Source organism: Podarcis cretensis (genome assembly GCF_951804945.1).
Source record: "Podarcis cretensis genome assembly, chromosome: 12".
NCBI lineage: Eukaryota > Metazoa > Chordata > Lepidosauria > Squamata > Lacertidae > Podarcis > Podarcis cretensis.
The window spans coordinates 4,575,462-4,599,095 of NC_137181.1; the positions used below are offsets into that span (position 1 = coordinate 4,575,462).

General features: G+C 45.8%; 1 protein-coding gene across 1 annotated transcript in view; it reads left to right on the plus strand.

Annotated features, from left to right (window-relative positions):
* SETD2 (SET domain containing 2, histone lysine methyltransferase) overlaps nucleotides 1-952 on the plus strand; it is a 94,672-nt gene extending 93,720 nt beyond the window's left edge. The window contains exon 22 of the mRNA XM_079996298.1: nucleotides 76-952. Coding sequence (XP_079852424.1) covers nucleotides 76-237 — 162 coding nt within the window. The 3' untranslated portion in view covers nucleotides 238-952. The remainder of the gene's footprint in view (nucleotides 1-75) is intronic.
* Nucleotides 953-23,634: the final 22,682 nt, after the last annotated feature.

The following is a 23,634-nucleotide window of genomic DNA, read 5'->3' on the forward strand; positions in this document are numbered from 1 at the left end:
CTGCTTTCACCAGTGGATCCCTACAATCTCCTTAACCCGCCCTCTCTGTCTGTTTCCTCTTCTCCTCTCCCGCAGCTGACCCACGGAGTCATGAACAAGGAGCTGAAGTACTGCAAAAACCCTGAGGACCTTGAGTGCAACGAGAACGTGAAACACAAGACGAAGGAGTACATCAAGAAATACATGCAGAAATTTGGGTCCGTTTACAAGCCCAAAGAGGACACGGACTTGGAGTAGCAGTCGCGGCAGTAAAGGCATCTTTGCTTCCAATCTAGGAGCTCCCCTAACAAGGACACTTCCTAGTTTTCTTTTGTTTTCCACAGGATTTCCGGCTCTCAATCTCTCTCTCTCTCTCGATCTTTCCAAGTTGGGTTTGAGGAGGCCAGGCAGAAACTGCAGTGTGTGTGTAGGGGGGGGGAGAAACTAACTCGCACAAACACACCCACCCCATGGTACAGTTGTGACTCACTCACCCCATCATTCGTTCCCTCTCTGCAAGGAAAGCCGGAACTTCTGGTCCGTTTGGTGCTGTTTTAGCGCAACAAACTCGAAAGCGCGTCTCGTCTCTCCCCCGCGAGATCTGTATCATATTTTAACGTATATGTGAATATATTGAGTTCTCCCACCCCCTGCCCGCCCCCCTTTAGCCCGAAACGTGTTGATATCATGGGAACACTTTGTAAGAATAGTTTTGAGAAAGGGGTGGAGGGGGGGGCTTTTTTGTTTTGTTTGTTTGTTTCCGTTTTCCTTTCTTTTTTTCGTTCTCTGCAAGGTTACTCTGTTATCATGTAAATATTTGCGAACAGGCTGCCTCAGGGTTTCTGGCAAGCCGCGTGCTATGTTGATAAGATTGATTTTACTGCTTAAATCATTTTACTTTATCCAATTTTTACTGAAGTTTTTATGTAAAAGAAAAAAATTAAAAAATGGAATAAAACGGCAATGAAAGAACGACGGCCGCTCTTGGGCTTTCATGCGGCGTTTGGAAAAAAAGCGGTGTCTTTTTCCACAGTGGAAGTTTATGATCCTTGAGACGGCTTTTACCTTAGCCTTAAAGAAAATAGGAGGCAAGATTCACCAGCGAACGCCCTGTGTGAGCACTTCTACAGTGAGGCTGTTCCACCCACCCCCTGAAATAGGTTCTGGGCATAGCTGTCAACTGTCCCTTATTTTGCGGGAAAGTCCCTTATCCCAGCGCTATGTCCCGCTGCTGTCCCTTATTGATGATATCCCTTAAATTTCCCGGGTTTCAAAGGAAACAGCTCCTCTCCCTCCCTCCCTGCCGGCCAGGGAGGAGGGAGGCTCCAACTGTGTTGCTTGGCTGTGTTGCTCACCCAATAAGGACTCTAAGAACGACTGGGGGGTGGAGCTTGCATGCCTTGTGCCGATCAAATCGGCCGCGTTGCCTGGGGACTTGCCTTTGCTCAGCGCTTCCCAGCGGAGAGGTGACAGTGGTTTTCCTTGCTGCATCCCCTTTGCCGGGTTGCTGCGCTGTGGGAACCACCGCTTGAGGCTTCGTATGGCTGCTGGCTGGGCTTTCTGCCTTTGGCTTGGAGGGGCTCAGAAGTTGAACATACCTGTGCTCTGAAAATCCCTTATTTTGGCTGATGATCCCTTATTTTCGAAGCTGCTGGTCCCTTATTTTCAAATCTGTAAGTTGACAGCTATGGTTCTGGGGCTGTCGGGAGAATTCCCCCAGTACAGTTTGTGAGGGGAAGGTTGTCATTCTGTATGGCAAACTGATATATGCTTGTACAGATGGGACATTCAACATAACCAGACGTCAGATTCCACCCTAGGCTTCTAGTCCTAGTCCTCATGCTACATCACATTCCTAGGAACTGTTGCTTGCTGATGGGAATTGTGGCACTGCAAGGGCAGAACTACAGTTCCCAGAATTATCTGGGGAAAGCCACTTGCTTTAAATGCATGCTGTAGTTACGACCCAAGATCTGAGAGCTGCTGCTTCTTTGGCGATCCCTCATAGCTGAGTAAGATCGTCTTCCATAAACACGGTTTAACAATGAGTCCGTAAGTGACTGTGGAGGCCAGTTCTGGATCCACACGTCCTTCCACAGTGGGGACATTGGTTTCCGGGCGGGAGCTGATCACGGTGTGGATTTGCCAAGCGTGCCTTCCTCTTAGCACGTTTCTCCCTTGCGTCCTGAGTTCGAGTGTCTTCAAAGCCCATGACACCTTGGGTAAAGGCTGTTCTCCACCTGGAGCGCTCGCAGGCCAGTGTTTTATATGGGCTTGCTTAGAAAAGGAAGGGCCCTCTCCTCTGTTTCTGTACATCATGCCCTGCTAGAGGCAAATGTCCCGAGTCACACCGACTGTCAAATGCATTTTAAAACTGGTAAGTACAATTCCCCCTTTTTCCTTACCTGCAAAAGTATTAGATGGAAACACATGGTGGGGGCAGGTAACGCAAATAACTAGTTTCTAGGCTTCAGCAGTGTTTAGTGAAGGCAGGGAGAAGAAAAGGCAGCAAGGGAAAGCAAGGGATGGGAGAGGAAAAGTCGTTTGCTAAAAGAGGCTGCTGGGTCAGGCCGTGCCCATCTAGTTTAGCATCCTGTTCTCTTTTTTTCTCTCCAAAAATTTTATTAGTTTTCACAATATTATGAACAAACAAACAAACACACAAGGCAAACAATCATAAATCATAGCCTTATTGAAAATTACACTTACTAACTTTGTTAAGTGACTTCCTCGCTTCCCCTTGGTTGAATTTCATTGCATGTCCTTTTAACGGTTTTCCAAATCCCAATTCTTATGAAATTTAACTTAAACATAAACATCCTTAAATCTTCACCTTATGGAATTAAACGTATTAATTCATCACTTGACATAAATAAAATCCTAAGCCAATTAAGTATCTGCAAGCTATTTTCAGTTAATTTAACTTAACAAATTTAACTAGATAATCATTAAATTTATTCCACTTTAGCATCCTCTTCTCAAAGAGGCCGACCGGATGGGGAACACGGAAGCAGGATTCGAACACAAGCCCTCTCCCCTCTTGAGGTTTCCAGCAATGGTCTTCAAAAGCATGGCTGCCTTTGGCTGTAGAGGCAGAGCAGAACCATCATGGCTAGTAGCCATTGGTGATGTTTTGTTGTTGTTTAGTCGTTTAGTCGTGTCCGCCTCTTCGTGACCCCCCTGGACCAGAGCATGCCAGGCACTCCTGTCTTCCACTGCCTCCGGCAGATTGGTCAAACTCATGTTCGTAGCTTCGAGAACACTGTCCTACCATCTTGTCCTCTGTCGTCCCCTTCTCCTTGTGCCCTCCATCTTTCCCAACATCAGGGTCTTTTCCAGGGAGTCTTCTCTTCTCCTGAGGTGGCCAAAGTCTTGGAGCCTCAGCTTCAGGATCTGTCCTTCCAGTGAGCACTCGGGGCTGATTTCCTTCAGAATGGAGAGGTGTGATCTTCTTGCAGTCCATGGGACTCTCAAGAGTCTCCTCCAGCACCAGAATTCAAAAGCACCAATTCTTCAGCGATCAGCCTTCTTTATGGTCCTGCTCTCACTTCCATACATCACTACTGGGAAAACCATAGCTTGCGTCATACGGACTTTTGTCGGCAAGGTGATGTCTCTGCTTTTCAAGATGATGTCTAGGTTTGTCATTGCTTTTCTCCCAAGAAGCAGGTGTCTTTTAATTTTGTGACTGCTGTCACCATCTGCAGTGATCATGGAGCCCAAGAAAGTAAAATATCTCACTGCCTCCATTTCTTTCCTTTCTATTTGGCAGGAGGTGATGGGATCAGTGGCCATGATCTTCGTTTTTTTGATGTTGAGCTTCAGACCATATTTTGCGCTCTCCTCTTTCACCCTAATTAAGAGGTTTTTAAATTCCTCCTCACTTTCTGCCATCAAGGTTGTATCATCTGCATATCTGCGGTTGTTGATATTCCGGCAATTTTAATTGGTGACGTTATACTCCCTGAATTTGTCTAACCTTCTTAAAGCAGGCATGGCCAAACTTGGCCCTCCAGCTGTTTTGGGACTACAATTCCCACCATCCCTGTTAGCTAGGGATGATGGGAGTTGTAGTCCCAAAACAGCTGGAGGGCCAAGTTTGGCCATGCCTGCTAAAGCAATCCAAGTTGTTGGTCATCAAAGCCCTCCCGTACATTGTATAGTACAATGTACAATGTATAGTACAAACTATACATTGCATTTCTCATATCTGTCCCAAATATTCCAACGTTCAGCTTCATTGCCTGCCAATGAGTTCTAGTATTTTGTGCATGATTGGGTGGTGGGTTTTCCCGCAAGGCAGGACCCTGCAGCAACTCTCAGCGAACATTGCCTGCCCTGCTCATAGAATCAGTATCGTGGAGTTGGAAGGAACCCAAAAGTCATCCAAAATAAGAAGAGGCTGCTGGATCAGACCAATGACCCATCTAGTCCAGCATCCTGATGGGTCATTGGCCAGCCTGATGCCCATCATGGGAAACCTACAAGCAGGTTTCGAACACAGGGCACACACTCCCCTCCTGCAGTTTCCAGCTACTGGTATTCAGAAGCATTGCTGCGTGAAGGCAGGGCATAGTCATCCTGGCTAGTAGCCATCAAATTCGCGCAATCCTCTTTAAGCCATCCAAGTTTCTGGCCCTCCCTGTCTCCTGGGGGAGCAAGTTCGAATCTGCAGCCGCTGGATATCCAAATTCTACTTGAAAACCTCCAGTACAGTTGAGTCCTCAACTTGCAAGTACAGTGGGACCTTGGGTCTCAAGCGCCGAAAACCCGGAAGTAAATGTTCTGGTTTTGAAACGTTTTTCAGAAGCCAAACGTCCGATGCGGCTGTTGGCTATTGTTTCCGGGGCACCTGCACCAATTAGAAGCCGTGCCTTGGTTTTCGAACATTTCGAAGTCAAACGGACTTCTGCAACGGATTAAGTTTGGCATTTTTGTTTTTGAGGCTTTTTCAGTTAATTTGTATTTGTGTGGAACCCAGTTCAGCTACTGATTGATTGATTGATTGATTGATTGATTGATTGATTGATTGTGTGACTGCGGAAATGGATAAAAGCCCCCCATTCAAACAATGACTATCATCAGTGCAGGTAAGAATTTTTTTTATTTTTTTTAATCATCTACAATACAGTGGTACCTCGGGTTAAGAACTTAATTCAATCTGGAGGTCCGTTCTTAACCTGAGATACCACTTTAGCTAATGGGGCCTCCCACTGCTGCCGTGCCACCGGTGCACAATTTCTGTTCTCATCCTGAAGCAAAGTTCTTAACCCAAGGTACTATTTCTGGGTTCACGGAGTCTACCATCTTACTTATTTTATAGTACAGTGGTGCCCCGCAAGACGGAAAACTCGCTAGAAAAGGGTTTTCCGTTTTGGAGGCGCTTCGCAAAACGAATTTCCCTAAGGGCTTGCTTCGCAAGACGAAATGTCTTGCGAGTTCCAGCGGGTTTTTTCCCCCTTTTCCTAAACCGCTAAACCGCTTATCAGCTGATCCGCTGATAAGCCGCTTATCAGCTGATCTGCTAAAAGCCGCTAAACCGACAAAAATTGAATACAGTTACAAATTTGGAAATTGAAGGAAGAAATATTCAGAACCCCATGGAGATTAGAAAGTGTTTTTGGAAATACTTCAAAAAATTATACACCCAAGGGCCGCAGAATGAGGTCGAGATTCAACAATTTTTAGAGAAAAATGGACTTAAAAAGTTGTCACAAGAAAATAGATCTCTCCTGAACAGTAAAATAACATGTCAAGAAATTGAACAAGCCATTCAAAACATGAGACTGGGCAAATCTCCAGGGCCAGATGGGCTAACCTCCAAGTACTATAAGATATTAAAAGACCATTTGATACAACCATTGATGGAGGTTAGCAATGAAATTATGGAGGGGAGGAGGGCGCCGGAGTCGTGGAAGGAAGCTTTTATCACATTGATACCAAAATTGGAAGCTGAAAAGACACAACTTAAGAACTACCGTCCCATCTCCCTTTTAAATGTGGATTACAAAATATTTGCAGACGTTTTGGCAAGTAGACTTAAAAAAGTTTTAAACGAAGTAATTCATAAAGACCAGGCAGGCTTTCTCCCAGGTAGACACATGTTTGCTAATACAAGGAACATTATTGACATTTTGGAACTTTTGCAAACTGATATAAATACAAAAGCAGTGCTAATCTTTATAGATGCGGAGAAGGCCTTTGATAATATCTCTTGGAAATTTATGAAGGGAAATTTAAAAGAAATGGGAGTGGGGCGGGGTTTTGAGAATGGGATTGATGCAATATATTCAGAACAAAAGGCTAAATTGATAGTAAACAATGTGGTCACGGAAGAGTTTAAAATTGAAAAAGGAACACGACAAGGCTGCCCGATTTCCCCTTTGTTATTTATATCAGTTCTGGAGGTGCTCTTGAATATGATTAGAGGGGACCGGTTGGTGGAAGGGATTCAGGTCGGAGCGAAACAATATAAACTTAAAGCTTTTGCAGATGACCTAGTTCTGACCCTGCAGGAGCCAGAATCTAGTACAAAAAGAGTATTACAACTGATCCAAGATTTTGGTCGGGTGGCGGGATTTAAACTAAATAAACAGAAAACTAAGGTGTTGGGGGAAAATCTGACAGATGTAGAGTCGGAACAGTTTCAGAGAGAAACAGAACTAACTGTGGTTAAAAAAGTAAAGTACCTAGGGGTAAACATAACAGCAAAAAATCTGAGTCTATTTAAGGATAACTATGAAAAATGTTGGTTTGAAATTAAGAGAGATTTGGATAGTTGGACAAAATTGAAGCTTTCTTTGTTAGGCCGAATTGCTGCTGTTAAGATGAATGTATTGCCAAGGATGTTGTTTTTGTTTCAAACATTGCAGATTGTGGACAAAACAGAGTGCTTCCGGAAGTGGCAGAGAGATATATCTAAATTTGTCTGGCAGGGCAAAAAGCCCAGAATTAAGTTTAAGATACTAACTGATGCGAAAGAAAGAGGGGGCTTTGCCCTGCCGGACCTAAAGTTGTACTATGAAGCCGCAGCCTTCTGCTGGCTAAAAGACTGGCTACTTCTCGAAGACACTGACGTATTGGATTTGGAAGGGTTTAACAATGCTTTTGGTTGGCATGCATATCTATGGTACGATAAGGTTAAGATCAACAAGGTCTTCAAGAACCATATTGTCAGGAAAGCAGTTTTTAATGTCTGGACAAAATACAAAGACTTACTGGAAAACAAAACTCCGAGGTGGCTTTCACCTCTGGAAGCTAAGGCCCGAAAAAGACCCAATATGGAGGCCAAATGGCCAAAATATTGGGAAATATTAGAAAAAGACGGAGACAATTGGAAATTGCAGAGTTTGGAGAAAATGAAGGATAAAGTGCGAGACTGGTTACATTACGCTCAGATTAAAGAAGTTTTTAAAAATGACAAAAAGGTAGGGTTCCAGGTGGAGAAATCGAAGTTGGAAACAGAATTGTTAGAACCAAAAACTAAGGTATTATCAAGAATGTATAACTTGCTGCTGAAATGGAATACACAAGACGAAATGGTTAAATCGGTTATGATAAAGTGGGCTCAGGATATTGGGCATAATATTATGTTTGAGGACTGGGAAAGGTTGTGGACCACTGGGCTGAACTTCACTGCATGTAATGCTTTGAAGGAAAATGTAATGAAAATGATATATAGATGGTACATGACCCCAGTTAAACTTGCCAAAATATACCATTTGTCTGATAATAAATGTTGGAAATGTAAAGAACATGAAGGAACATTCTTTCACCTCTGGTGGACCTGCCCTAGAGTGAAGGCCTTCTGGGAAATGATATATAATGAGTTGAAAAAGGTATTTAAGTATACCTTCACTAAGAAACCAGAGGCCTTCCTTCTGGGCATTGTCGGCCAGAAGGTGTTAAAGAAGGACCGAACATTTTTTATGTATGCAACAACGGCAGCAAGGATACTCATCGCTAAGAGCTGGAAAACTCAAGATCTACCCACACTGGAAGAGTGGCAGATGCAGCTGATGGACTATATGCAACTGGCCGAGATGACTGGCAGAATTCGAGACCTGGGAGAAGAGAGGGTTGAAGAAGACTGGAAGAAATTCAAGATTTATTTACAAAAGTATTGTAATTTGGTTGAATGCTAAGAAGGATGCTAGATCATAAATAATTGCCTACCATTGAATTAGATTTGAATTTGACGATAAGTGAGATTGAGGGAAACATAAAATTTTTGGAGATTAGATTAAATTAACTGAACAAGATTTAAGAATATAAATAAGATGATAAATTGCTGGAAAAAATTTATAATGATGTAAGTGGGAGTGGGAGACGTGAGGGAGTCCAAAGAAGTTCTGAAAAATGTGTTATGATCCATGCTATATTGTTTATTATTTTTGCATTTTGTATTTTAAAAAAATCTCAATAAATATTTATAAAAAAAAATAAAATAAAAGCCGCTAAACCGCTAATAGTGCTAATCCGCTAAGCTGTCAATGGGCTTGCTTCGCAAGACGAAAAAACCGCTATACGAAGAGCCTCACGGAACGGATTAATTTCGTCTTGCGAGGCACCACTGTACAGTGCATTGATTATTGTTTTCATTTTATGGATCAATGGTCTCGTGTGAAAATGCTGTTTTAGGGGTTCTTTTTAAAAGTCTGGAACGGATTAATCCGTTTTGGGTTACTTTCTATGGGAAAGCGCGCCTTGGTTTTGGAACGGACTTCCGGAACGGATTAAGTTTGAGAACCAAGGTACCACTGTAAAATACCACCTGGGACCTCCCACTGAATTTCACCGTCACCGTTTCTCGTGCCCGGAAGGAATTGGAGCAAGTTCTGGGGTGGGGTGGAGGATAGAATTAGCCACTGAGTTTTCTCCTTTCCTCCTGGAGTTTGTTCCGTTCAAAGAAGGGGCTGCAAAAGGCCTTAAAATCGCACGGATTAAACCCAACCTGGGGGATGTGCCAGAAGATGGGGTGCCAAGTGGTAAATCGGGGTGTCTCTTTAATTACTGCTCCAGGAGCCAATTAAAAGAAGTACAATTTCTTGGATATGGATATGGAACAACTGACTGGTTCAAAACTGGGAAAGGAGTACGGCAAGGCTGTATATTGTCTCCCTGCTTATTTAATTTATATGCAGAATTCATCATGCGAAAGGCTGGGCTAGATGAATCCCAAACCGGAATTAAGATCACCGGAAGAATTATCAACAATTCAGATATGCAGATGACACAACCTTGATGGCAGAAAGTGAGGAGGAATTAAAGAACCTTTTAATGAGGGTGAAAGAGGAGAGCGCAAAATATGGTCTGAAGCTCAACATCAAAAAAACGAAGATCATGGCTACTGGGCCCATCACCTCCTGGCAAATAGAAGGGGAAGAAATGGAGGCAGTGAGAGATTTTACTTTCTTGGGCTCCATGATCACTGCAGATGGTGACAGCAGTCACGAAATTAAAAGACGCCTGCTCCTTGGGAGAAAGGCGATGACAAACCTAGACAGCATCTTAAAAAGCAGAGACATCACCTTGCCGACTAAGGTCTGTATAGTTAAAGCCATGGTTTTCCCAGTAGTAATGTATGGAAGTGAGAGCTGGACCATAAAGAAGGCTGATCGCCAAAGAATGGATCCTTTTGAATTATGGTGCTGGAGGAGACCCTTGACAGTCCCATGGACTGCAAGAAGATCAATCCTCTCCATTCTTAAGGAAATTAGCCCTGAGTGCTCACTGGAAGGACAGATCCTGAAGCTGAGGCTCCAAGACTTTGGCCACCTCATGAGAAGAGAAGACTCCCTGGAAAAGACCCTGATGTTGGGAAAGATGGAGGGCACAAGGAGAAGGGGACGACAGAGGACGAGATGGTTGGATAGTATTCTCGAAGCTACCAGCATGAGTTTGATCAAATTGCGGGAGGCAGTGGAGGACAGAAGTGCCTGGCGTGCTCTGGTCCAGGGGGTCACAAAGAGGCGGACACGACTAAACAACTAAACAACAACACAATTTCTCGGGCTGCTTCTGCACTCCTTCCTACCACCCCCCCCCCCAAAAATAAAACAGACTCTGGAAACTTTCAGCTGCTTAAAATTGCTAGCCTCTTGCCCTGTGATATTAAGTTGAATGAAAGGGAGAAGAGGCGGGGGCACTTTCTAATAACTAACACTTGTAGCCAGAGCGACGCTAGAGAGCAAATGTTTTGGCCTCGGGCGAGCAGGAAAGGGGGGGGGATTAATCCGTGTCTCCAGCCTTTGTGAGTCAGAAAGCCGTCTCCCAGAAATGCCTTGTTGGGCCAACGGATTACGAGGCCTTCTTTTGCCTCGGCCTGAGACAGGATTTCGAGCCGCTCTGATCCTCCTCTCTCACGAAAGGGCTTGTGCCGGCGTATTTAGGGCGAGACTGGGAGCTTGAAGGAGGTTTCGCACCAAATCTGGATCAGGGTTTTTCATCCCCTTGCTGCTTCTGCCGCAGTCCTTGGAAACGAGCGCAGCAACGTCTCTGAGCTGAGAATAAAAGATGTCATTAATCCAAGCCTTTATTGGTATCTTCTTCTTTGGCGATCCCTCGTAGCCGAGTAAGATTGTCTTCCATAAACACGGTTTTAACAATAAATCCGTAAGTGACTGTGGAGGCCAATTCTGGATCCACATGTCCTTCTACAATGGGGACACTGGTTTCCGGGCAGAAGTTGATCATGGTCTGGATTTGCCAAGCGTGCCTTCCTCTTAGCACGTTTCTCCCTTGCGTCCCGAGTTCAAGCGTCTTCAAAGCCCATGACACCTTTGGTCAAGGCTGTTCTCCAACTGGGGCGCTCGCAGGCCAGTGTTTCCCAGTTGTCAGTGTTTATACTACATTTTTAAAGATTCGCCTTGAGACAGTCTTTAAATCTCTTTTGTTTAGTGTTACGGTTTCCCTTTTCAAGTTCGGAATAGAGTAGTTGCTTTGGAAGACGACAATCAGGCATCCGCACAACATGACCAGTCCAACAAAGCTGATGTTCAAGAATCATTGCTTCAACACTGGTGATCTTTGCTTCTGCCAGTACACTGGTATTAGTTTGCCTGTCTTCCCAAGTGATGTGTAAAATTTTTCGGAGACACCGTTGATGGAATCTTTTGAGGAGTTGGAGATGGCGTTTATAAGTGGTCCATGTTTCACAAGCATACAGCAAGGTTGGTAGTACAATAGTTTTGTAAACAAGCATTTTGGTTTCCCTGCGAATGTCCCGGTCCTCAAACACGCTGCACTTCAAATGGGAGAAAGCCACACTTCCAGAGCTCAGGCGATGCTGGATTTCGGCATCAATGTCGGCCCTTGTGGAAAGATAACTTGCCCAGGTAAGAGAAGTGATCAACATTTTCCAACGTTAGGGATGAGGGATTGAGGATTGGAGCTGTAAGGTAACTTTTGGCTGGGGAAGCCCAGCCAGATGGGCGGGGTATAAATAATAAATTATTATTATTATTATTTTGAATAAATGTGATTTTAAATAATCATCAAAATAAAAATAAGAGCTCCCTCTCACCACAACTCCTGGACGTCCAATGGTGCTGAAGGTTGGAAGATTCGGGACAGAGGAAAGAAAAACCTTTGTGCTGGGTTCGAATCCTGCATGCAGGTTTCCTGTTGGGGCATCTGGCTGGACAAGATGCTGGACTAGGTGGGGCAATGGCCTCATCCAGCATACTCTTCTTATGTAGCTCTATGGTTGGAGGCAGACGCACCAGATGCATCTACTCCCCTGGCAAGCTCGAATTCTTCCCCTCCTTTTCTCGCAGGGGCCAGCAGATACACATCATGGGGAATTCACAAGCAGGATCTGAGCACAAGAGCAACTCTCCGCTTCTGTGGTTTCCAGCAAGTGGGATTTGGGACCAATGCTCCCTCTGGCCATATATATTTATATACGTTGTTGTTGTTTAGTTGTTTAGTCATGTCCACCTCTTCGTGACCCCCTGGACCAGAGCACGCCAGGCACTCCTATCTTCCACTGCCTCCCGCAGTTTGATCAAACTCATGCTGGTAGCTTCGAGAACACTGTCCAACCATCTCGTCCTCCGTCGTCCCCTTCTCCTTGTGCCCTCCATCTTTCCCAACATCAGGGTCTTTTCCAGGGAGTCTTCTCTTCTCCTGAGGTGGCCAAAGTATTGGAGCCTCAGCTTCACGATCTGTCCTTCCAGTGAGCACTCAGGGCTGATTTCCTTCAGAATGGAGAGGTTTGATCTTCTTGCAGTCCATGGGACTCTCAAGAGTCTCCTCCAGCACCAGAATTCAAAAGCACCAATTCTTCGGCGATCAGCCTTCTTTATGGTCCAGCTCTCACTTCCATACATCACTACTGGGAAAACCATAGCTTTAACTATACAGACCTTTGTCGGCAAGGTGATGTCTCTGCTTTTTAAGATGCTGCCTGGAGCAGGAACTGGCAAGCCACTCCAGTATCCCTGCCAAGAAAACTCCATGGACAAAGACAACAGGCATATATATATATATATATATATATATATATATATATATATATCTTATTAAAGATTTTTTAGCGGCAGCTAAAAAAGCCACTGCAATTCTGGGCTGCATCAATAGGAGTATAGCATCTAGATCAAGGGAAGTAATAGTGCCACTGTATTCTGCTCTGGTCAGACCTCACCTGGAGTACTGTGTCCAGTTCTGGGCACCACAGTTCAAGAAGGACACTGACAAACTGGAACGTGTCCAGAGGAGGGCAACCCATATGGTCAAAGGCCTGGAAACGATGCCTTATGAGGAACGGCTAAGGGAGCTGGGCATGTTTAGCCTGGAGAAGAGGAGGTTAAGGGGTGATATGATAGCCATGTTCAAATATATAAAAGGATGTCACATAGAGGAGGGAGAAAGGTTGTTTTCTGCTGCTCCAGAGAAGCGGACACGGAGCAATGGTTCCAAACTACAAGAAAAAAGATTCCACCTAAACATTAGGAAGAACTTCCTGACAGTAAGAGCTGTTTGACAGTGGAATTTGCTGCCAAGGAGTGTGGCGGAGTCTCCTTCTTTGGAGGTCTTTAAGCAGAGGCTTGACAACCATATGTCAGGAGTGCTCTGATGGTGTTTCCTGCTTGGCAGGGGGTTGGACTCGATGGCCCTTGTGGTCTCTTCCAACTCTAGGATTCTATGATTTTCTTAGTTTACAAAAGTATGTGCAATGTCTCTCTTTCTCTCCTTTTTTCCTCCAAGTAACATTTTTTACAGATCAGCTTCATTTGTTTAGACATTCGGAAGAAGAAGGGGAAGATGGGTGGGGGTGGGGATGTTTCTATTATACTTAATATATGTGGGGTTTTGTGTCAGCGTTGTTTGTGCAGGTTCTCTGCTGTTCTCTTGTGTTCCTTTGGTGGTGAGAGAGGTTGGGGTTGGCCCAGGCTGTGGTTGTTTGTTTGTGATTGGCAACAGCCATATGAGAAATATGTAGAATAACTAAGCAAGTATTAGAAACCACCCCTGAATTGGCCCTACTAAACATCTTCCAAGGCAATAATGCCCATTTACACCCCAAAGAACTCATAACCCACCTACTTTCAGCAGCCAGAAACACCATAGCCAGACACTGGAGAGACCTGTCAGGAGTAAGCATGGACCAATGGTACCAAATAGTATGAGAAACAGCCCTACTAGAAAAATTAACTAATAAACTGAAACTGGTAAAGTAAAGGTAAAGGGACCCCTGACTCTGGTGTTGTGGCACTCATCTCGCTTTATCACTCATCTTGGCGTACAGCTTCCGGGTCATGTGGCCAGCATGCCTAAGCCGCTTCTGGCGAACCAGAGCAGCGCACGGAAATGCCGTTTACCTTCCCGCCAGAGCGGTACCTATTTATCTACTTGCACTTTGACGTCCTTTCGAACTGCTAGGTGGACAGGAGCAGGGACCGGGCAACTGGAGCTCACCCCATCGTGGGGATTTGAACCGCTGACCTTCTGATCGGCAATTCCTAGGCGCTGTGGTTTAACCCACAGCGCCACCCGTGTCCCTAAAACTAAAACTGACACGGGGACAAATAGAAGAAGATGCCTTCCCCTTTATCACATACACAGCCCAACAAGACAACGACAAAAATCCACCAACAGCATACAAATCAATATGGCTAACCTGATCCAAAACACCCACCCACCCCACTCACACACGAAAACAAAGACCACCCTCTGGCCATATTCGCATTTTCTCTTGCATGATTTTATCAACCTCTGTCCTGTTCTCTGTTGCTGCCTGCAATGCCAGTGATGGGCAGCAGGTGGTGCTGCAAGAATGAAATTCTTATTCCAAGGAAAGTGGAAGAGTTTCCTCTCCTCATTTCTTCCCGTGCCTATTGAATTTCGGAATGTGCGTGCGTGGCTCCCACAACCATGCATCCATGCGCATAGCATGCGCCTCTCCAACCTGACATGTTTGTAGCAGCATGCACCGATGAGCAAATCTGCGGCTGCTCTGTTCCGTTCCAGCCTGTCGTGGCAGTTGTGCAAGTATAATAATAATAATAATAATAATAATAAATTGTATTTATACCCCGCCCTCCCCGGCCAGAGCCAGGCTCAGGGCAGCTAACACCAGTAAGATTACAGTAAAAACATAATAGGAAAAGAAACCAATTTAAAATACAGGTTAAAATGCAATATAAAATGCAGCCTCATTTTAAAAGTAGCCCATAGATCAAAACCATAAGGGGGAGGGAAACATAAGGGTCAAACCGAGTCCAAACCAAAGGCCAGGCAGAACAGCTCTGTCTTGCAGGCCCTGCGGAAAGATGTCAAGTCCCGCAGGGCCCTAGTCTCTTGTGACAGAGCGTTCCACCAAGTCGGGGCCAGTACTGAAAAGGCCCTGGCCCTAGTTGAGACCAATCTAACCACCTTGAGACTTGGGACCTCAAAATGTTGTCATTTGTGGACCTTAAGTTCCCCCATGGGGCATACCAGGAGAGGCAGTCCCATAGGTACGTGGGTCCTAAGCCGCATCGGGCTTTAAAGGTCAAAACCAGAACCTCAGACCTGACTCTGTACTCCACCGGGAGCCAGTGCAGTTGGTAAAGCACTGGATGAATGTGATCCTGCGGCAGGGACCCTGTAAGGAGTCTCACTGCGGCATTCTGCACCCGCTGGAGTTTCTGGGTCATCTTCAAGGGCAGCCTCATGTAGAGCGAGTTACAATAATCAAGCCTCAGTGGCGTAGCGTGGGTTGTCAGCACCTGGGGCAAGGCAAGTAATTTGTGCCCCCTAACCCGTGGATTTGCGCCCCCTAACCCTAACCCCCAGATGGTGCGGCCGGCCCCCCCTGCACCCCCCACGCTACGCCACTGTCAAGCCCGGAGGTGACCGTCACATGGATCACAGTGGCTAGGTCAGGGCAAGAGAGGTAAGGGACCAACTGCTTAATACGGCAAAGATGGATAAATGCCACCTTATGCGAAAGAAAAGAGGCTGTTCTGTTCAACATGCTTGTGGAATGCCTCTCTGGTGCGCAGTGCATCTTTGACTATCAGGGCTACATATTGTTGCCACCCTTGTGTCTCGAGAGACAATGGAGTGTGCCTCCAGGGGTGAAGTCAAACCACTGGGGTAGCAGCACTGAAGTGGCCTCCTCTCCTGGCTTCAGCAAAAGGGACCTGAAGCCTCCGGAGCTTGGCGGAAGGTTTTGGGTTGCCTTTGCTGAAGGGTAGGTGCCTGCTTCTTGGGAGAAGGGCAATGACAGGCCTAGACAGCATCTTGAGAAGTAGAGACATCACCTTGCCAACAAAGGTCCGTATAGTTAAAGCTATGGTTTTCCCAGTAGTGATGTATGGAAGTGAGAGCTGGACCATAAAGAAGGCTGATCACCGAAGAATTGATGCTTTTGAATTATGGTGCTGGAGGAGACTCTTGAGAGTCCCATGGACTGCAAGAAGATCAAACCTCTCCATTCTGAAGGAAATCAGCCCTGAGTGCTCACTGGAAGGACAGATTGTGAAGCTGAGGCTCCAGTACTTTGGCCACTTCATGAGAAGAGAAGACTCCCTGGAGAAGACCCTGATGTTGGGAAAGATGGAGGGCACAAGGAGAAGGGGGCGACAGAGGACGAGATGGTTGGATAGTGTTTTTGAGGTTACCAGCATGAGTCTGACCAAGCTGCGGGGGGCAGTGGAGGACAGGAGTGCCTGGCGTTCTCTGGTCCAGGGGGTCACGAAGAGTCGGACACGACTAAACGACTAAACAACAAAGGTGCCCCTTCAGCTAAGGCGCAGCGCCCCTTCAGCTAAGCGGGAGGAGAAATGGAAGGGACTCCGTTTCTCCTGCCGCTTCGCTGAAGGGGCGCTGAGCAGAGAGGGGGAGAATTTTTTTTTCTTGTTCCCCCCCTCTAAAACAAGGTGCGTCCTATGGTCAGGTGCGTCCTATAGATTGAAAAATACGGTATTTCCTTGACATCTGACGGGAGGGTGTTCCACAGGGTGGGCGCCACCACCAAGAAGGCCCTCTGCCTGGTTCCCTGTAACTTGGCTTCTAGCAGGGAGGGAACTGCCAGAAGGCCCTCGGCGCTGGACCTCCGTGTCGGTTCCATCACTGCGCTAGGAAAAAGCAAAGTTAATTTGGTTGAAGCTCCGGGTGGGCAACCAAAGTGCTGAGATAAGCAGGCGAAGCTTTTGCCTCTCATATTTTCTGTTCCATGGGGGATGGGACACCCATTTTTGGAGGCTCAGCCCTCAGGACAAAAGCAGGGGAACGGATGCCCTCATCCTTCTTAATGCTTCAGCTGTTGCTCCTCCAGGCAGGCCTCCTCTTCCACCCCCCTCCCCACCTAGCCTGTCACGATTTTGACGGCTTACTTTGCTTGAAACAACAGTCTCTGACAACCTGATCCCATCCCTGTCAAACTGGCGGCCTCCTGCCTCTGCCTGTGGCTCCTGACACCTGTTTTGGGCTGTCATGCTCCCCCGTGGGTGATGTCTGGATTATTAAAGTCCCCCTGAAGCCTTCAGAGGGGGGGAGCTGGTGGTCTCTACTGAGCAAAAGGTCCAGACTTGCCAAATGCAGCCGCCATCCTGGATAAGACCAGTCTGGATAGTTAGCCTTGGTGAAGACTTGATGTTTTTATCCCCCCAAAAAGTTTTTGATTGAGTTCCACTGAAATGAGGCTGCATTTTAATGTTTTAATGTATTTTAATTTTGTTTTTTAAGCTGTATTCTAATCAATTCTTTTTACATTTGGTGTTAGCCGCCTTGAACCCGGTCTTAGCTGGGGAGGGCGGGGTATAAATAAAAATTATTATTATTATTATTATTATTATTATTATTATTATTATTATTAAGCCTCATCTCCCTCCATCCCAATTCTGAAATCTGAGCTCTTAGGTTTTTCTTTTTTCTGTTCTGAGCACCTGCCCAAATTTGCTTCCTTTCTTTCCTCGTGGCCAACACAGAACCCTTGCCCAGAGGACAGTTCAGTCAGTAGATCAAGAGACTCTCAGCCTAAGGGTCCTGGGTTCAAGTCCCAAGTTGGGTGAAAGATTCCTTCTTTGCTGGGGGTTCCCTTCCAATTCTGTGATTCTGTGATTCCTTCCTTCCTTCCTTCCTTCCTTCCTTCCTTCCTTCCTTCCTTCCCCCTTCATTTCTCCTGAACAATAATCGCCAACGTCCAAGGCAAACGTTCTATGAACAGCTTTCACATTAAAGTAAAAGACAAACTAATTACATAAAAAGAATTAAAGAACAGAGGAAAGATAGAAAGGATTGGTAAATACAGAATCTTCTCTCAGAGACGCCTTTTAACTTTTGTGAAGCTCTCACCTGGGAGTACCCCCTCTCCTCTCCCGTCTCTCGCATCAAGGTCCTTCAGACTTCATCCGCAAGCAATTCTTACCCAAATACAGTAAGATAAAATAATTATAGAAATGATAACAGAATACCAAAATAGAGAAAGATAAATAAAAGTGACTTCCAACCATCCATCCATCAGTTGTGCCAGCAAGTGTTCCTCATAATAGTCTACGGTAATATCCATATTTTATATCACTCCATTGTCTCCATAATACTCGCTACATTACAAGTGTTATTGCAATCCTGCTGATGTTTCCATCTGCATACAGTTGTTTCCAAGATAAATTATAAATTTCCCCCATTCTTCGGTAAAGCTTTTATCTTCTTGGTTCCTGAGCTTTGCGTTTTTGGCATGGTCCAGCAGTTTAATTTGACATTCTTCTCTGGTCTCCTAATTATTCTATCCGGTTTGCCTAACTTGTTTGCCCTTTTACAAAAAAGTGCCGCAGCAATAAAACTGCCAGGACATTTGCAAAGCAAAGCGGGGGCTTCTGGTACAGTTTCAAATTAGGCACTGTGTCTTGAGATTCCCGCATCGCAGGGGTTTGAGATAGATGTACTTCGGGGGTCTGCAATTCTGCAATTCTATGAAATGGACACGGCTTGCTTCACTATAAAAGAAAACTTTATGAAGATGCTATTTAGGTGGTACATCACCCCGAGCAACCTGTCTAAAATGCACAAAACCAACTCAAATTTATGCTGGAGGTGTAGAGAGTTAGAGGGAACAACATACCACATGTGGTGGGGTTGCAAAAAAAAAAAAATTTAAAGAGCTTTTGGGAACTTGTATATAATGAATTTTTAAAAAATGTTCAAAATAACATTGATCAAAAAACCTGAAGCCTTCCTCTTAGGCATAATGACATCAGACATCTCGAGAAAAGGACGATTGCTGATTGCCAAGGGATGGAAAGGAGATAAAACTCCATCAAAAGAAGAGTGGCAAGTAAACCTGCTTGAATACATGGAACTGGTATACATGACAGAAAAGATCAGAGATTGATCAACCTGAAAGTTTAAAAAGGAATAGGAGATTTATAGACAATATTTAAAAGAACAGTGTCCCCATATTAAAACTTCAGAATGCTTTGAATAACTCTCGGAATTGAATTAAGGTATAAAGAACACAAATAAGATTTAATAAAGGCTACGTTTGTTGAAAAATAGAGGCAAGTAATTAAGGAAACAAAAGAACCCGTTTCAAGGAAGTTGGAAGTCGATGGCTGAAATATTTTTGTGTATTTGCGATGTATTGTTCTATTTTTCTTCTTTTTTTTTGTAAGTGATGTGTTGTTGGATTTTTCTTCTTCTAAGTTTTCTTTGTGTGTCTATGTTGATTATAAACCAATAAAGATTGAATTGGGAAAAAATAAAAAAGAAAGAAATGGGCACCTCTCTGATCATCCTGGAAGGAATGGCGAGGACATTTGGCCAGAGACCTTTAATAGCTTAAAGGTCCCAGGCCCTAAAGCAGCCAGACTACCCTCTATCAGGGCCAGGGCCTTTTCAGTGATGGCTCCGACCTGGTGGAATGCTCTGTCCCACGAGACCAGGGCCCTGCAGGATTTAACCTCCTTCCGTCGGGCCTGTAAGACAGAGCTATTCTGCCTGGCCTTCAATTTGAATTAGCCTGATCCTCTATTCCCTTTCCCCCTTTCCTCTTCTATGAACAAACCCTTTCTGGGACCCCACATTTAAATTCTTCTCTGGTCTCCTCGCTGGCCCTAGTAGGATCACCTTGGCCAGTTAGCCCTGGCAATCATTTGAGGTCTACTGACTGGGTTCCCCCCCCCAAAAAAAAAATGACCCCTGAATTTTTATTGACATTGATGCTGCATTTATGTTGTATTTTATGCTGTTTTTAAGTCACATTTTAATCAACGTTTTATATTTGCTGTTAGTCGCCCTGAGCCCGGTTTTTAAACTGGGAAGGGCGGGGGTATAAATAAAAAAATATTATTATTATACATGTTTGAAGGGTCGACTTGCGGACATGCCGACAGCCAGCCTGTTCCACAAATTTCGGTGCACTGTGTGTGTGGATGTGTGTCTGTGCACAGAGACCCCCGCTTTGTCTCTCTCTACCCCCTCTCCTCCGGCTGGCATTGGTCTCTGCGCCACAGCCACCCGCTATCCGGTTTCCATGCCTGGCTCCCATTAGCAACAGATGCTTCCTCTTCCAGCTGCTCCCCCTTCGCTGCCTTTGATCCTCAAGGCCCAGGCCCTGGAGATTTCAAAGGCAAGAGCAGGCCAAGAGCACATGTGTGTGCTTTGCAAGAGGAGCATCCGCGAGGGGCCCTGTGGCGCCCGGTATGCGCTCCCTTCCAATGCACGGGCAATTCCAGCATGTGTAGGGGGGGAACTGCCCTACATAGTGGAAACTGGAAGTAGGTGCAATGAGACTGAGGGTGTTGTTGCTGTTGATTAGTCGTTTAGTCGTGCCTGACTCTTCGTGACCCCATGGACCAGAGCATGCCAGGCACTCCTGTCTTCCACTGCCTCCCACAGTTTGGTCAAACTCATGCTGGTAGCGTCGAGAACACTGTCCCACCATCTCGTCCTCCATCGTCCCCTTCTCCTTGTGCCCTCCATCTTTCCCAACATCAGGGTCTTTTCCAGGGAGTCTTCTCTTCTCCTGAGGTGGCCAAAGTCTTGGAGCCTCAGCTTCAGGATCTGTCCTTCCAGTGAGCACTCAGGGCTGATTTCCTTAGGAATGGATCGGTTTGATCTTCTTGCAGTCCATGGGACTCTCAAGAGTCTCCTCCAGCACCGTGGTTGTCGCACATTTTGTAAGTCAAACGTTTCAGCTTTCAAACACCGACAGCCCGGAAGTGAATGCTTCCATTTTCAAACGCGCCTCGGAAGTCGAATGGCTTCCGAGGCATGTTTTTCACTTTTCTCCTTTGAAATTGCCAACCAGCAATTGTGCCTCGGTTTTCAAACGTTTCAGAAGTTGAACGGTCTTCCGGAACAGATTATGTTCGACAACAGAGGTTCCACTGTATTGGGAAATAATTCATAATGAATTAAAAAAATGTTAAAAAGTACTTTTCAAAAATAAAATAAAAAATCCAGTCCTTTTGGTTGGGGATAATTCAGACGGAAATTCCCAGGTGTCAAAAAAGGTTACTTATGTATGCTACTGCTGTGGCCCGTGTTTTGTTAGCCCAAAAATGGAAAACGAGCGAGGTCCCAACCAAAGAAGATTGGCAACTTAAACTGATGGAATATGTGCAGATTGCAGACCTAACATAGAATAAGAGAACATGAAGAACATACATTTAAAGAATATTGGAAAATGATTATTGAACATATGTGGGATGTTCAAGTGGGTATGTGTACACTTGAAAATGTTGGCAGCATTAAGATAAATTCAACAGTGTAAGTTTTGCTAGATGTAATAATGGAAGGCTGAATGGTTTAGTTTATGTAAAACATGAAGGGATTTATGTTGTGCAAAATGAACCATGGAAAGAGAAGGGAAATCATTGTATTTTAAGGTTGTTTAAATGAGTATTATAAAATGTAAAACAGAGAATTTAATAAAAATTATAGGAAAAAGAACAGAGTGGAACTAGGGATCCCAAGATTATTTAATCTGCTATGATGGGTAGATATGATTTCGCCCATGCTTCTTTTAAAAGGAGTGGCGCTGAGCTAAACGGGTGGAGCTACAATGATCTGCAGGATACCTGTACGCGGGGTTGCCACATGTCTGGGATTTCACTGGCAAAAATAGCGTCCGGGGTTTTGAGGTTGATTGCCTGGAAAAAGAAAGCTCGACAACTGTTGTGTCCCGAATTTTACTTCTAGAAATATGCCAACTGTACCTGTAGGATCATTTTGCATTGCGGCCAGTGGTTTGGGGGAGAAGAACGCAAAAGACTACGTTAACCTTTGCCAACCTGGTGCCCACCAGATGTTTAGGATGATATAGCTCCCATCACTCCAGCCAGCTGAGCCATACTGGGCTGATAGGAGTCTAGCCCCACACATCTAGAAGACACCCACTTGGTGATGGCTGGGCTAAGGAGGTGGGCACCCATGCTCTCGAATCCACCTGTGTTTGTCCTTCGCTTGATCTCTGTGGCAGCAGCCATAGGTGCCAGCTCCCTGGGGCCCTGGGTGCCCAAGCACCCACAAAATTTCCCATGAAGGGGTTGGACACCTAAAAAAATTGGTGCCAGGCACGCTGCATTGCCATCCAGGGTGTGATGGCCTGGGATTCGGACTCGGAGGCTGAACCTGAGGAATCCCAGCCTGCACAGGAGTCCCCGCCTCCAGAACCAGCTGAGCTGGGGCTGGGGCTTGAGCCTGAAGGGTCCTCACCTGTGCTGGGTCCTCAGGTGCAGGCACCAGCTGAGTCTGCTCTGGCTCCTGAGGTGATGGAGGACCCATTGCCTGCAGGTGCTCCACTCTCAGCCCCGTCAGGGGAAGCTGAGGTTGCCTCTGGGTCTGGTAACCCTCCAGCCTCTCCTGAGCTGCAGAGGCTCAGGGCAGAGAGGCGGAGGGAACTAAGTTCCCGCAGGAGGAGTGCTCGCCTCCAGGCCAGGAGAGGTGAGTCACCAGAGGATCGGGGCCGCCCTATGCCTCGGGGCAGATAAAAGCCGGCCGGCCCCAGTCCGAAGTTGCGGGAGCAACATTGTTGGTAGCCTGTTCCTGCCTGCACCTTGTCCTGACCTCGCCTGACTCCCTGCCTTGGACCCAGCTTCAGCTTTGACGGACGGCTTCAATACTGCTCCCTAGACCTCAGACTGGACTCAGACCTTACCTCACGGAAACCCACGGGACCAGCACACAGGCCCTGGGTACCCACGGTCGCGGGGCCAAGCTGGCACTCTGTCGGGCATTTCCACTGACCGCCAGGGTTTTCCCTCATTCGCTGGTGTGTTCAATAGATGCATCAAAAGTCTCTCTGGATTTTCTCTGGCATAATAAATGCAGACTTTCTGCAAATGATTAAAGTGACCCAGCTCCAGAACGTGGTGCTGGGATGTGAGCTCTCTCTCTCTCTCCCCGTCTCAAATAAGTAAATTAAAAAATGCAACATCTGTTGGACATCTGGGAAATGTAAGGGTTGATGTGACCAGCCAGAGCAAGGGGCCCTGGTGGAACTTTGTCCGGCTCAGGAATTTTGTGCAATGCAATAAACCATCCTGGGCTTCCAGAAATTTGTTTTGCCCGGGCTTGCATTCCCCCTGCAGTTTTGCACAAAAATGGCAGTGGCATAAAAGCACCCGCTCTGTGGAGCTGAGTGCATTCAATCCCAGCTTTCTTTTCTTTTTAAAGGGAGTTTCTAGTTCATATGATTTTGCAATGGTTTTAAATTAACCAAATGAAGTTTCTATTCCTTACTGTGCAGAATGTGGCGCTCAACACAGTCATACCTCGGGTTACAGAGGCTGCAGATTTCGTTTCTTCAGGTTACAGACACTCCAAAACCCAGAAGTACTGGAACGGGTTACTTTCGGTTGCACATGCGCAAAAGCGCTAAATCACGCTTTGCGCATGCGCAGAAGTGCCAAATCGCACCCTGTGCTTGCGCAGATGCGCTGCTGCGGGTTGTGAAGGCTGTGGGTTGTGAACGTGCATCCGGCACGGATCACATTCACAACCCGAGCGTCCACTGAATTCAATTCAGATTCTGTGATTATCAAGTTTCTTTCTTTTTAAAAGGGAAAAAACACTGATGTTTCCAGACCTCGTGGCTGTGAAGATGTGCTTGAAAACTGTGTGCAAAAGCAGAAGTCAGAGAGGTGGCTGCGAAAATCCCCATCTACCATCCCCACAAAAGCAAAAAATGCCTTTTAACCAAAATCGTGTTTAATGCATTTGTTT